The sequence below is a fragment of the Nerophis lumbriciformis genome, linkage group LG32 (genome assembly GCF_033978685.3).
Source record: "Nerophis lumbriciformis linkage group LG32, RoL_Nlum_v2.1, whole genome shotgun sequence".
Taxonomy (NCBI): domain Eukaryota; kingdom Metazoa; phylum Chordata; class Actinopteri; order Syngnathiformes; family Syngnathidae; genus Nerophis; species Nerophis lumbriciformis.
The window spans coordinates 7,723,033-7,736,146 of record NC_084579.2 but is presented as its reverse complement, the minus strand read 5'-3'; the positions used below and the strand labels follow the sequence as shown (position 1 = coordinate 7,736,146).

Here is a 13,114-nt window from a genome sequence, read left to right as displayed (position 1 = left end):
GAAGACCAGACTTCCCTCTCCCGAGCCACTTCGTCCAGCTCTTCCCGGGGGATCTCGAGGCGTTCCCAGGCCAGCCGGGTGACATAGTCTTCCCAACGTGTCCTGGGTCTTCCCCTACCGGTCAGACGTGCCCTAAACACCTCCCTAGGGAGGCGTTCCGGTGGCATCCTGACCAGATGCCCGAACCACCTCACCTGGCTCCTCTCCATGTGGAGGAGCAGCGGCTTTACTTTGAGCTCCCCCCGGATGGCAGAGCTTCTCACCCTATCTCTAAGGGAGAGCCCCGCCACTCTTAATAATATATCAATATATATTATATACTGTATATATAATATGTAAATATTACATATATGTTATATTTTATATTGCTACTTTTTAGTCTACTTTATACCCACATTATCCTTTCCATCCTTACCCTTTCCATCCTTTGTAACTGAGCTACTGTGTGGAACAATTTGAAATGTGGACTTGTCAGACCACAGAACACTTTTCCACTTTGCATCAGTCCATCTTAGATGAGCTCGGGCCCAGTTTCTGGGTGTTGTTGATAAATGGCTTTCGCTTTGCATAGTAGAGTTTTAACTTGCACTTACAGATGTAGCGACAAACTGTAGTTACTGAAGTGTTTCTGAGCCCATGTGGTGATATCCTTTTTCACACTGATGTCAGTTTTTGATGCAGTACCGCCTGAGGGATCGATGGTCCGTAATATCATCGCTTACGTGCAGTGATTTCTCCAGATTCTCTGAACCTTTTGATGATATTACGGACCGTAGATGGTGAAATCCCTAAATTCCTTGCAATAGCTGGTTGAGAAATGTTGTTCTTAAACTGTTGGACAATTTGCTCACGCATTTGTTGACAAAGTGGTGACCCTCGCCCCATCCTTGTTTGTGAATGACTGAGCATTTCATAGAAGCTGCTTTTATACCCAATCATGGCACCCACCTGTTCCCAATTAGCCTGTTCACCTGTGGGATGTTCCAAATAAGTGTTTGATGAGCATTCCTCAACTTTATCATGTCTTTTTTGCCACTTGTGCCAGCTTTTTTGAAAATTGTTGCAGGCTTCAAATTCCAAATGAGCTAATATTTGCAAGTTTTTCAGTGTGAACATTAAATATCTTGTCTTTGCAGTCTACTCAATTGAATATAAGTTAAAAAGGATATGCAAATCGTTGTATTCTGTTTTTATTTACCATTTACACAATGTGCCATCTTCACTGGTTTTGGGTTTGCACATCATTTTAGCGGTTTGCAAATGCAACAAATCATTGCGTTTCAAATGTATTTATTTTGAAAATGTTTATACATTTGTACAATTTCTCTCTATTTTTAAAGAAATAATAAGATACTACTTAAGTGCTTTACTGCATTTTAATTCATCAAAATGATGTATTAAAATGTTTCATGAACTATGTATGTATGTATGTATATGTATATATATATATATATTAGAGATGCGCAGATAGGCAATTATTTCATCCGCAACCGCATCAGAAAGTCGTCAACCATCCGCCATCAAACCCGCATCCGCCCGCACCCGCCCGTTGTTATATATCTAATATAGACGATGTGAGGTTATAAAGCTTTTGCCTGTTAAAGAAAGGAGACTGATCCAATGCAGCACAGACATTCGCGTGCCACGCTGTCACGGCCCAGACGCACACCAGTGCGCAATCATATGGGAGCCGCGCTGAGCGCACCTCCAAGCGTGTCTCGCTGCCGGCGACGGCCGGGTATGGGCCCGACGCTCCAGCGCCATCCATTTTCAGGGCTAGTTGATTCGGCAGGTGGGTTGTTACACACTCCTTAGCGGGTTCCGACTTCCATGGCCACCGTCCTGCTGTCTATATCAACCAGGGTGAGCCCCACCCCTTTCGTGAGCGCACTGCGCGCGGAGTGACCCCTGTTACGAGCCCCCGGCAACAGGGGTGGCGGGCAGGTAAGCTGCGCGGGCGGAGCGCGCGGAGTGACCCCTGTTACGAGCCCCCGGCCACGGGGGTGGCGGGCAGGTAAGCTGCTTACCTGCTGCGCGTGACGCCGGCCGCGGCGAAGGCGGACGAGGCTGGGTGTCGGTGCGGTGGGCGCGGTGGTGACCCTGGACGTGCGTCGGGCCCTTCTCGCGGATCGCCTCAGCTACGGCTCCCGGTGGGGCCCTCTCGGGGGAAGGGGCCTCGGTCCCGGACCCCGGCGAGGCGTCCCTTCTCCGCTCCGTAAAAGTGTCCATCTCTTCTTTTTTTTTTCTTCTGTTGTGGCATATGCAGCAGGTGCCTGCTCGTTTTTCGTATGTGGGTAACAACATTTAACTATGTATATATATTTCCGAATTGGTTTAACTGCCACCCGCCTGAATCTATTTCAAATCTAATTTTTTTTTATTTCAACCGCCCGACCCGACCCGCGGATAAAATCTTTTTTTTTTTTTTTTCATCCGCCCGATCCGCGGATAATCCGCGGACTCCGCGGTTGTGCCCGCAAACCGCGCATCTCTAATATATATATATATATATATGTATATATATATGTATGCATATGTATATATATATATATATATGCATATATATATATATATATATATATATATATATATATATATGTGTGTATATATATGTCATTTTATTTCAGACCCAGGGGGATCCATATCACAGAAGAAAAAACATACTACAACAAATAAAACAAATACAAGCATAAAAAATAAAATAAACAAACTTGTATATTTAAAAAAAGCGGTAGGAAATGGATGGTTGTGATGTTTTTTAAAATTTTTACAATAAATAATAATAATGTATTTAAAAGTAGTAAAAATCCCCTCCCTTGCAACTATTGATTAGCATTAACTTATTCCATCAAAAATGTTGTCATTTTGATACAAAAAAAACAAAAAACAATACGAATCACAACGGAGCTGAAAAACGAAACACTCTTTCAAACGTAAGTGACGTCAGCACTCCCTCTAGTGGACAACAGTGGTAATAACAACTGGTAAGGAAACGTCACCTGATAGATGGATGATAGATGGACGAATGGATGGATGGATGGATGGATGGATGGATGATAGATATGAATAGATGGATAAATGAATGATAGATATATAAATAGATGGATGGTAGATATATAAATACATGGATGGATGGATGATAGATATAAATAGATGGATGGATGGATGATAGATATATAAATAGTTGGATGATAGATATATGGATAGATGGATGGATTCAAGTGTTTCTCGTTGCTCACTTATTTTTAGGTGTCTGAGATCCTCTTCACACACAATTAATGATGCAACAATATGGCAGTTTAAAACATGACATTTGTTAGTACAAATAATTCAACTTCAACTTAAAGACAGCATATGTCCACTCCAGAAGGTTAATAATAAGTGGGTTAGTGTTTGTCATACCTACCATTGTTTTCTGTTTGACTAAGTTCACTTGATCATACCTTTTCTAACATTCCACACTACAAAATAATAAAAGTATGTATTATTCTTCCTGCCAGTTGATTCCTAATGCTTCACCCTTCCATTTGTGCTCATCTCCTTTACTCTGGCTCCACCCACGCTCCTTCCACGCTGCCATGTAGTGTCCCCTATTTCCTCTCCACACCTTTTGTGTGCGTCTTCAGTTGTTTTTTCCTCATTCCTTTTGAGTGCACTTTTTTTTTTACTATTTTTATTCTTTCTTCCCTGTATTGGGGTCCTACTCCGGCAGAGGCCGATCGTGACAGCTACAAACTGTGATCAATTCAACAAAACAAATGTGAAATGTGTTTTTAAAAACAGGACAAAACTATAAAATACCATATTTGTACATTCTAAGAATGGCAAGCATGTGTTTTTGCGAGCATTGTGGAGGTTGCCCTCAAGGGGGTTCTTCTGACCACCAATCACCGACATGAGAGCCCGGTTCAGGGTTACAATATAGTTTATTTGGTCGAAATGTCTGCAGGATGCTTTTCAGCAAATGTCCGTTTTCTCTCTGGCAGACTCGCTCTCGCTCTCCCTCCAGCTCCAACCACGTTTCTCCTCCCGGTTGTTGCTTATACAGAGAGACAGGTGATTAGATAACAAGGCCCAAGTGGGCCATCTACGCACATGTCGCTAACTTTGAGGCCGGTCCTGGCCAGAGGTGGGTAGAGTAGCCAGAAATTGTACTCAAGTAAGAGTACTGTTACTTTAGAGATTTATTACTCAAGTAAAAGTAAGGAGTAGTCACCCAAATATTTACTTGAGTAAAAGTAAAAAGTACGTTGTGAAAAAACTACTCAAGTACTGAGTAACTGATGAGTAACATACACACACATATCATATATATATATATATATATATATATATATATACACACACATATATATATATATATATATATATATATATATATATATATACATACACACATATATATATATACACACACACATATATATATATACACACACACATATATATATATATACACACATTTATATATATATATATATATATATATACATATACATATATATATATATATATATATACACATATATATACAGTATATAATTTTTATTTATTTATTTTGCCGTTTTTGTTTACATGTTAAAGGTGTTTTAATGAATATACATGCATGTTTAACACATATAGATTCCTTCCTTTCATGAAGACAAGAATATAAGTTGGTGTATTACCTGATTCTGATGACTTGCGTTGATTGTAATCAGACAGTAGTGCTGATAGCGTCCACGTTTTCAAATGGAGGAGAAAAAAGTTCCTCCTTTCTGTCTAATACCACATGAAAGTGGTTGGTTTTTGGCATCTTATTTGTCCAGCTTCCATATTCGTTTTTATGCACTTTACAAGAAATACATTGGCGGCAAACTCCGTAGCTTGCTAGCTTGTTTGCGCTGGCTTTCGGAGACTCTTGTTTTGAAAGCGCAGGCGCGATGGAGCGGCACTTTTATTGTGAAGACAGGAACTGTGCAGTCAGTCTTTAGGCTTTTGACGGGATGTACGGTTGAAATAAAAAAGGGTCTTTTTTCCTTCATACTTTTGATCTATTGATTGAAACTTTTATTAGTAGATTGCACAGTACAGTATATATTCCGTTCAATTGACCACTAAATGGTAACACCCCAATAAGTTTTTCAACTTGTTTAAGTCAGGTCATGTGACCGCCTGGCTCTGTTTGATTGGTCCAACGTCACCAGTGACTGCATCTGATTGGTGGAACGGAGTAAACGTCACCAGTGACTGTATTTGTTGAAACGCAGGCACTATGACAGACCAAAACAAACAAAGCGTGCATTAACAGATCGATAAAAATTAGTAGCGAGTAGCGAGCTGAATGTAGATAAAAGTAGCGGAGTAAAAGTAGCGTTTCTTCTCTATAAATATACTCAAGTAAAAGTAAAAGTATGTTGCATTAAAACTACTCTTAGAAGTACAATTTATCCCAAAAGTTACTCAAGTAGATGTAACGGAGTAAATGTAGCGCGTTACTACCCACCTCTGGTCCTGGCACACCCCGCTTCGCTGCAGGCCCGCAGGCCACGCCCCCCTCCACAATCATGTACTATGTTTTCAACATAAGAACAAAACATAAATGTTTATCCTTGCTGATATTTTAGTGCCAAGGAAGTAAATTGCTGCACACGTGAGTTAATTACCCCGTAACATTTTGAGGTGTCTGATAAGAAGTAGGAAGAAAAAAAAAACTCTCCATGTTAATTAACTCGCTGGGCAGATTGTAGCTTTGGAGTTAATGAAGGAAGCTGCTGAATTAAGCCTCACAGGTCAGGGCATTCAGAATGATGGTTTTACTTTCATTTCACAGCATTTTTCATACTTTTCACCCAAGACTCATTTCAGTGTTCCAGGAGTGTTGACAATGTTGAAAGTAAGAATATTGCTTTCACACTTTTTAATCAAATCTTTTCCCACATTCTCATAAATGACGGATATTACTTCTTAATCCCCCCGAGAGGAGAGCCCGTTGTTGTTGTTTTCGTTCGATGTACGTTTTCTCTAAATGTGTGCCGCAGGTCGTGATGTACATTTCACACATGTTCGCAAGGCGCACTCTGAAAGAAATGCAACATTCATGTATGTAGGGATGTGGGGAATAAAAGCAGCACATCCTCCGTTAAAAGCGAGACTCGGTGTGAGGCTAAAAATATCGAAGAGTTTGCAGAAGTGAAGAGATTTAATGCTAAAAAAAAAACCCAACAATTATTACACATGTTTATATTTTTATTGGGCTTTTGTGAGAATGAGTGTTCTTTTTTAATCCATAGTTGTCACAACTGGGACTATGGCTTGGTTTGTTCTCCCGAGGTGCAAGTGAATTGGACCAGATGTGGCGTGAAGGTAAATACGTGATTTATTTAAACACTATAACTACAAAGAAAAGGATCAAACAAAAGGCGCGCACAGGGGCAGAGGTACAAAACTAGACTATAAACACAGAACTTGCACATTGGCAGAAACTATGAACAATTAAACAAAACTTGCAAACTATGGCATGAATAAAGAAAACTTACTTGGATGAAAAAAAACGGCATGAAAAAGCGCAGCGAGGGTCATAAGGGTGTGTGGAGAGTATAAATGCGGGATGTCGTCAGAACGACAAACTGAAAACAATGAACTTAAATACTATGGACATGATTAACGAAAACAGGTGCGTGACTCAAAACGTGAAACAGGTGCGTGACGTGACAGGTGAAAACTAATGGTTGCTATGGTGACAAAACAAAAGTGCACAAAAAGTCCAAAAACCAAACCGAACATGACCAAAACAAAAACATGATCACACAGACATGACAATAGTCATGTTTAAATCAGTTAGTATTTTCTCAATATAGTGTGTCTTCTCGTGACCTCCTTGCTTTTATCTTATGTCCGCTAGTAAACTCTTTGTGTTGTCTTAACCTGTTAAGGCCCAAGCTGTTTGTTTACATGCTTTTTTTAATTTATCTTTGCTATTTGGGCTTATTGGATCCTAATTAGAATAAAAACTAAAAACCATCTCTTGATATTGTCACGACTAGGACCATGGCTTGGTTTGTTCTCCCGAGGTGCAAGTGAATTGGACCAGATGTGGCGTGAAGGTGAATACATGATTTATTGAAACACTATAACTACAAAAAAGTACAAACGAAAATCGCGCACAGTGGCGGAGAAAACGACTTGGCTATGAAAACAAATACTTGCACAAAGGCAGAAACTATGAACAACAAAAAACACTAACTGTGGCTTAATAAACAAAAACTTACTTGGCATGGAACCGGCATGAAAAAAGAGCAGCAAGGGTCATAAGGGTGTGGAGAGTGTGCAGAAGCATAAATGCGGGATGTCGTCAGAACAACAAACTGAAAACAATGAACTTAAATACTATAGACATGATTAACGAAAACAGGTGCGTGACTCAAAACGTGAAACAGGTGCGTGACGTGACAGGTGAAAACTAATGGTTGCTATGGTGACAAAACAAAAGTGCACGAAAAGTCCAAAAACCAAACCGAACATGACCAAAACAAAAACATGATCACACAGACATGACAATAGTCAATATATGTTTTCTCAATATAGTGTGTCTTCTCGTGACCTCCTTGCTTTCATCTTATGTCCGCTAGTAAACTCTTTGTGTTGTCTTAACTTGTTAAGGCCCAAGCTGTTTGTTTACATGCTTTTTTTATTTATCTTTGCTATTTGGGCTTATTGGACCCTAATTAGAATAAAAACAAAAAATCATCTCTTGATATGATGTACTTAGTCCATAAGTACACAAACGTGTACTTCATGTTTAGTGACAGGCAAATTTTTATTTTTACACTTTTTTTTTTCCAAATTCCATTGTATGTTATACTCTTCTGACACCACCAGATGGCAGTATAAGTGTCCACATAAGCGGCCATAAGACCCCAATTCAGTAGTGTACACAATTTTGGAAATAAGAGCTAAAAGGTGATGTCCACGTATGTGGCCACTAAACCTTTAGAGGTTTTAAGGGCTCCTGTTTGTCAGCTCACATAGCGGTTTTGGCCAGTTCCTTATCTGTTTTTCAAGAAGCAGCGGCTGTTTTTGCTCTACATTCACTGCAGATTTTTTTTGGTTTGGATTGATACCTCTTTTGCGGATGCTATTGTCACAGTAAAACTTGGCCAAGTACTATTCTGTCAACATATAAGTCATCCAAAAGAATTTGGGATTGACCGGTGTGTTTTATTCCCTGAGAGGAAGACTGGTCGCATACAACACTTCCTTCCAAACAGTAGAGCTCTGAAAGTCAAAGCTGTGAGTGACATATGAGTCCATGTGCTTTGTTGCAAACAGAATTTTTAAGTTGTGAACGTTGACCTCATGGAAGGCAATAGCAATGAAATTTCCACAGAGAACATGCATGGTGGCTAGCTTTGTGATTCCTACCAATTACTAAAAAAAATTTGATTTTTTTTAATTACTTCTTGTTACATGACGACATATCAGCGAAGTAATCACAAATCTCCAAAGTGTCCTGTCAGGACCCCCAATGTGAAGAAAGTGTCTTTAAAGTCATCAGAAAATTTAAGATTTTTTTAAATTACGAAAATGGAAAAACAGGGGGGGGGGGTTGCATTTTTTAGTGTTGTTGAAGTCTGTCAGGTTCAAACACTGATGACATCTATTAAACAGACATCTATTAAACAGACAAAGAAGCAAGGAATTAAACAGAGACAGAATTCAATTTGGCTCAATTGAGGAGAAACGTCTGATCTCCCACCACGCTCTGACGAAAGATTGCACGCCTCCTCTTTTATTTGGACTTTCCCTGATTACATGGCAACAGCTGTTTCTAAGGGAAGGGGGTCGTAAACAGTCGCTGCCTTTGGTCACAAAACAGTTCAAAGAAAAGGTGCCTGGAGGGGAGTCAGACCCTGCTTCCTCTCCGCTTTGTAGATCTCGGGTCAAGACAAAATCTTCCTGTGGATTACAATACATCAAAGAAACCGACACCTTCATGTCGCTTCCCATCCTACACAGTGGAGTTTTACAAGCCTTTTGATTGGTAGGATCAAAAACAGCTTTTGTCTGCTCGCCGGGAACTCGTGGAAACACAAAGTTTTGTGATAATTTAGATACAATTATTCTGACAAGTCAAGTGAAAAACCCTACATTTTGCAGCCTCACAAAATATTCTAAAAATCGACCCCTTCGGAAAAGTGGTGTTCCTTCCGGGACCCTCGATTAGGGAGTGGGAGGTTCCCCCACCTCCTGGATTAGAAAAGTGACCTGAAATGATTACATTTTTATAACAACTTTGATGGATTAATTAATTTTGGCAAAGTTTTCTGCCATTTTTTAAATTACTATTATTTTTAATTCATAAATTTCCTACCGCTTGTCCCTCACTTTATTTATTATCTATTTTTACCCTATCATTGTTGGTTCCTTCCGGGACCCTCGATTAGGGAGTGGGAGGTTCCCCCACCTCCTGGATTAGAAAAGTGACCTGAAATAATTACATTTTTATAACAATTTAGATGGATTAATTAATTTTGGCAAAGTTTTCTGCCATTTTTTAAATTACTATTATTTTTAATTCATACATTTTCTACCGCTTGTCCCTCACTTTATTTATTATCTATTTTTACCCTGCCATTTTTGGTTCCTTCCGGGACCCTGGATTAGGGAGTGGGAGGTTCCCCCACCTCCTGGATTAGAAAAGTGACCTGAAATAATTACATTTTTATAACAAAGTAGATGGATTAATTAATTTTGGCAAAGTTTTCTGCCATTTTTTAAATTACTATTATTTTTAATTCCTAAATTTTCTACCGCTTGTCCCTCACTTTATTTATTATCTATTTTTACCCTATCATTGTTGGTTCCTTCCGGGACCCTCGATTAGGGAGTGGGAGGTTCCCCCACCTCCTGGATTAGAAAAGTGACCTGAAATAATTACATTTTTATAACAATTTAGATGGATTAATTAATTTTGGCAAAGTTTTCTGCCATTTTTTAAATTACTATTATTTTTAATTCATAAATTTCCTACCGCTTGTCCCTCACTTTATTTATTATCTATTTTTACCCTATCATTGTTGGTTCCTTCCGGGACCCTGGATTAGGGAGTGGGAGGTTCCCCCACCTCCTGGATTAGAAAAGTGACCTGAAATAATTACATTTTTATAACAATTTAGATGGATTAATTAATTTTGGCAAAGTTTTCTGCCATTTTTTAAAATTCCTATTATTTTTAATTCATAAATTTTCTACCGCTTGTCCCTCACTTTATTTATTATCTATTTTTACCCTACCATTGTTGGTTCTTTCCGGGACCCTTGATTAGGGAGTGGGAGGTTCCCCCACCTCCTGGATTAGAAAAGTGACCTGAAATAATTACATTTTTATAATAATGTAGATGGATTAATTAATTTTGGCAAAGTTTTCTGCCATTTTTTAAATTACTATTATTTTTAATTCATACATTTTCTACCGCTTGTCCCTCACTTTATTTATTATCTATTTTTACCCTGCCATTTTTGGTTCCTTCCTGGACCCTGGATTAAGGAGTGGAAGATTCCCTCACCTCCTGGACCAGAAAAGTCCAATTGAAGCAACCTAAAAAAAATTGTTTTGCCATTTTTGAGTAATTTCTGCACCCCCAATAAGGATCTGGGAGGTTTTCTCCACCTCCCAGAGCAGGAAAGTGTCGTAGAAGCCACCTGGTTTGGTTTTGGCTGGTCGCCGTCACCTCCGCAAAAATGCGCCCCAACGCTGCCCGGGGGTCGGAGGTCATCATTGTCCTGGTGATCAGGTCTGTTTGGGCGCCAAAATGTGGAAGTTGCCCTCCCGTGGGTTCCCCTGTTCACGACAGATCCTCTTGTAAGCCCGGTAGTCAGGTTTGACAATTTGTTTTATTTCTCTCACACACAGCAACAGCACCCTGCTCTGCGACTTTCTAGTCTCTCTAGCGTGTCTGTCCAGTGTTTGTGTGTCCATGCGTCTGTTCGCACAGTAACTCCAACTCCCATCAACGTGTCTCTGTCCGGCTGCTGCTAATAAAGGCGACAGGTGATTAGATAACAAGCCCCAGCTGGGCAATCTAATCACCTGTCAGCTGTGTTTCAAAGCCGGCCCTGGAAACACCCCGCTCCGCGGCAGGCCCTCAGGCCACGCCCCCCTCCACAATACATTTTACAGTAAAATTCTGTCAACTAAGCTGCATTTTTTTACCATAAAAACAGCAGTACTGTTTTTCCATTAACAGTAATATATTTTTAGGTGAAATTATTGCAACTTACCATATTTTTTTTACATTTTACTTAAAAAAATTAAAAAAAATCTGCTAATAAAATGCATGAAAAAACTTGTGTAATAATAGTATTCACTGTTAGAAGACAAACATAAGTGCCATGTGGCCCTCAGTGAAAACCCCTTTGACACCTCTGGTCTAAAACCTCATTCTGCAGGTCTTCTGTTGAAGTCAGTCCACTCCTGGATGTGATGATTGCACCTTCATCCACTCGCTGCTGAAGTCAGGTGGGTGAGCAGATGTGCTCCTCCTCCTCCTCCTCCTCCTCCAACTCTCTCTCTCCTGTTTCTTTTTGCATGCAAGCACAGATCACCGAGGAGGAGCGCCCATACAGCCAAAAGGGACACGCAGACACCATGCAGGTACAGTAAGCATTTTGATGTAACATGTTATGATACATGATTTATTTGTTTAGGTATCCTGCAGGCGTATTCATATGTTTGTGTTATGAAAAATGTCCAATGCATTGAAGATGAGTTTAAAGCACTCTTATAATTTACATGTTTTTTTTTTAAATTGAGAAAAATGCTGCAGATTGACAATATTTGCAAATAGTATTTTGTCAATATATTTAAAAAGTAATTTCTTTCACCTACTGAGAGCCAGCGATACTTCTCTGTAAGGGACGAGCGTTTCACAGCCGTATTCCGAAACTCTTTACCAGAATAAAAGCGGTTGTGCTGTGACGAGGACATCCCGTGCAGGCTTTCCGGTAGTATTCTCAGGATTTGAATGAAGATTGTTTATTGTCATATGCACAGTTAAACAGACGTACAATGAGAATCTTACTTTGCTCGTCCACCCTTCAACAAGTCACACGGTACTTAGCTAAAATTAAAACAAATACCTTGAAAATCATTTTTTACCTTGAAAATCATTTTTTACCTTGAAAAAAAAAATTTACCTTGAAAAATTTTTTTTACCTTAAATTTTTTTTTACCTTGAAAATCATTTTTTACCTTGAAAATCATTTTTAACCATGAAAATCATTTTACCTTGAAAATCATTTTTAACCTTGAAAAAAAAATGTTATCTTGAAAAAACATTTTACCTTGAGAATCATTTTTTACTTTGAAAATCATTTTTTACCTTGAAAAAAAAAATTTACCTTGAAAAAAAATGTTTACCTTAAAAAAAATTTTTACCTTGAAAATCATTTTTAACTTGAAAAAAAAATGTCAAGGTAAAAAAATTTTTACCTCGAAAATCATTTTTTACCTTGAAAAACAAATTTTACTTTGAAAAAAAATTTTTACCTTGAAAATCATTTTTTACCTTGAAAATCATTTTTAACATTGAAAAAAAAATTTACCTTGAAAAATTTTTTTTACCTTAAAAAATTTTTTTACCTTGAAAATCATTTTTTACCTTGAAAATCATTTTTTACCTTGAAAATTTTCTTTTACCTTGAAAATCCTTTTTTACCTTGAAAAATTCTTTTTACCTTGAAAATCATTTTTTACCTTGAAAATCATTTTTTACCTTGAAAATCATTTTTTACCTTGAAAAATAAATTTTACCTTGAAAAAAAAATTTTACCTTAAAAAATTTTTTTACCTTGAAATAATTTTTTTCCTTGAAAATAATTTTTTACCTTGAAATAATTTTTTACCTTGAAAATAATTTTGACCTTGAAAAAAAAAATTTACCTTGAAAAATCTTTTTTACCTTAAAAATTTTTTTTACCTTAAAAAATTTTTTTACCTGGAAAATCATTTTTTACCTAGAAAATCATTTTTTACCTTGAAAATCATTTTTTACCTAGAAAATCATTTTTTACCTTGAAAATTTTTTTTTACCTTGAAAATCATTTTTTACCTTGAAAAATTTTTTTTGCCTTGA

General features: G+C 38.1%; 1 protein-coding gene across 1 annotated transcript in view; it reads left to right on the top strand.

The window, feature by feature from the left end:
- Nucleotides 1-11,480: 11,480 nt before the first annotated feature.
- The window catches only part of LOC133574594 (calsenilin-like), a 35,738-nt gene continuing 34,104 nt past the window's right edge, over nucleotides 11,481-13,114 (top strand). Inside the window, exons 1-2 of the mRNA XM_061926775.1 lie at nucleotides 11,481-11,499; nucleotides 11,581-11,634. Of these exons, the coding sequence (XP_061782759.1) occupies nucleotides 11,629-11,634 (6 nt within the window). The 5' untranslated portion in view covers nucleotides 11,481-11,499; nucleotides 11,581-11,628. The remainder of the gene's footprint in view (nucleotides 11,500-11,580; nucleotides 11,635-13,114) is intronic.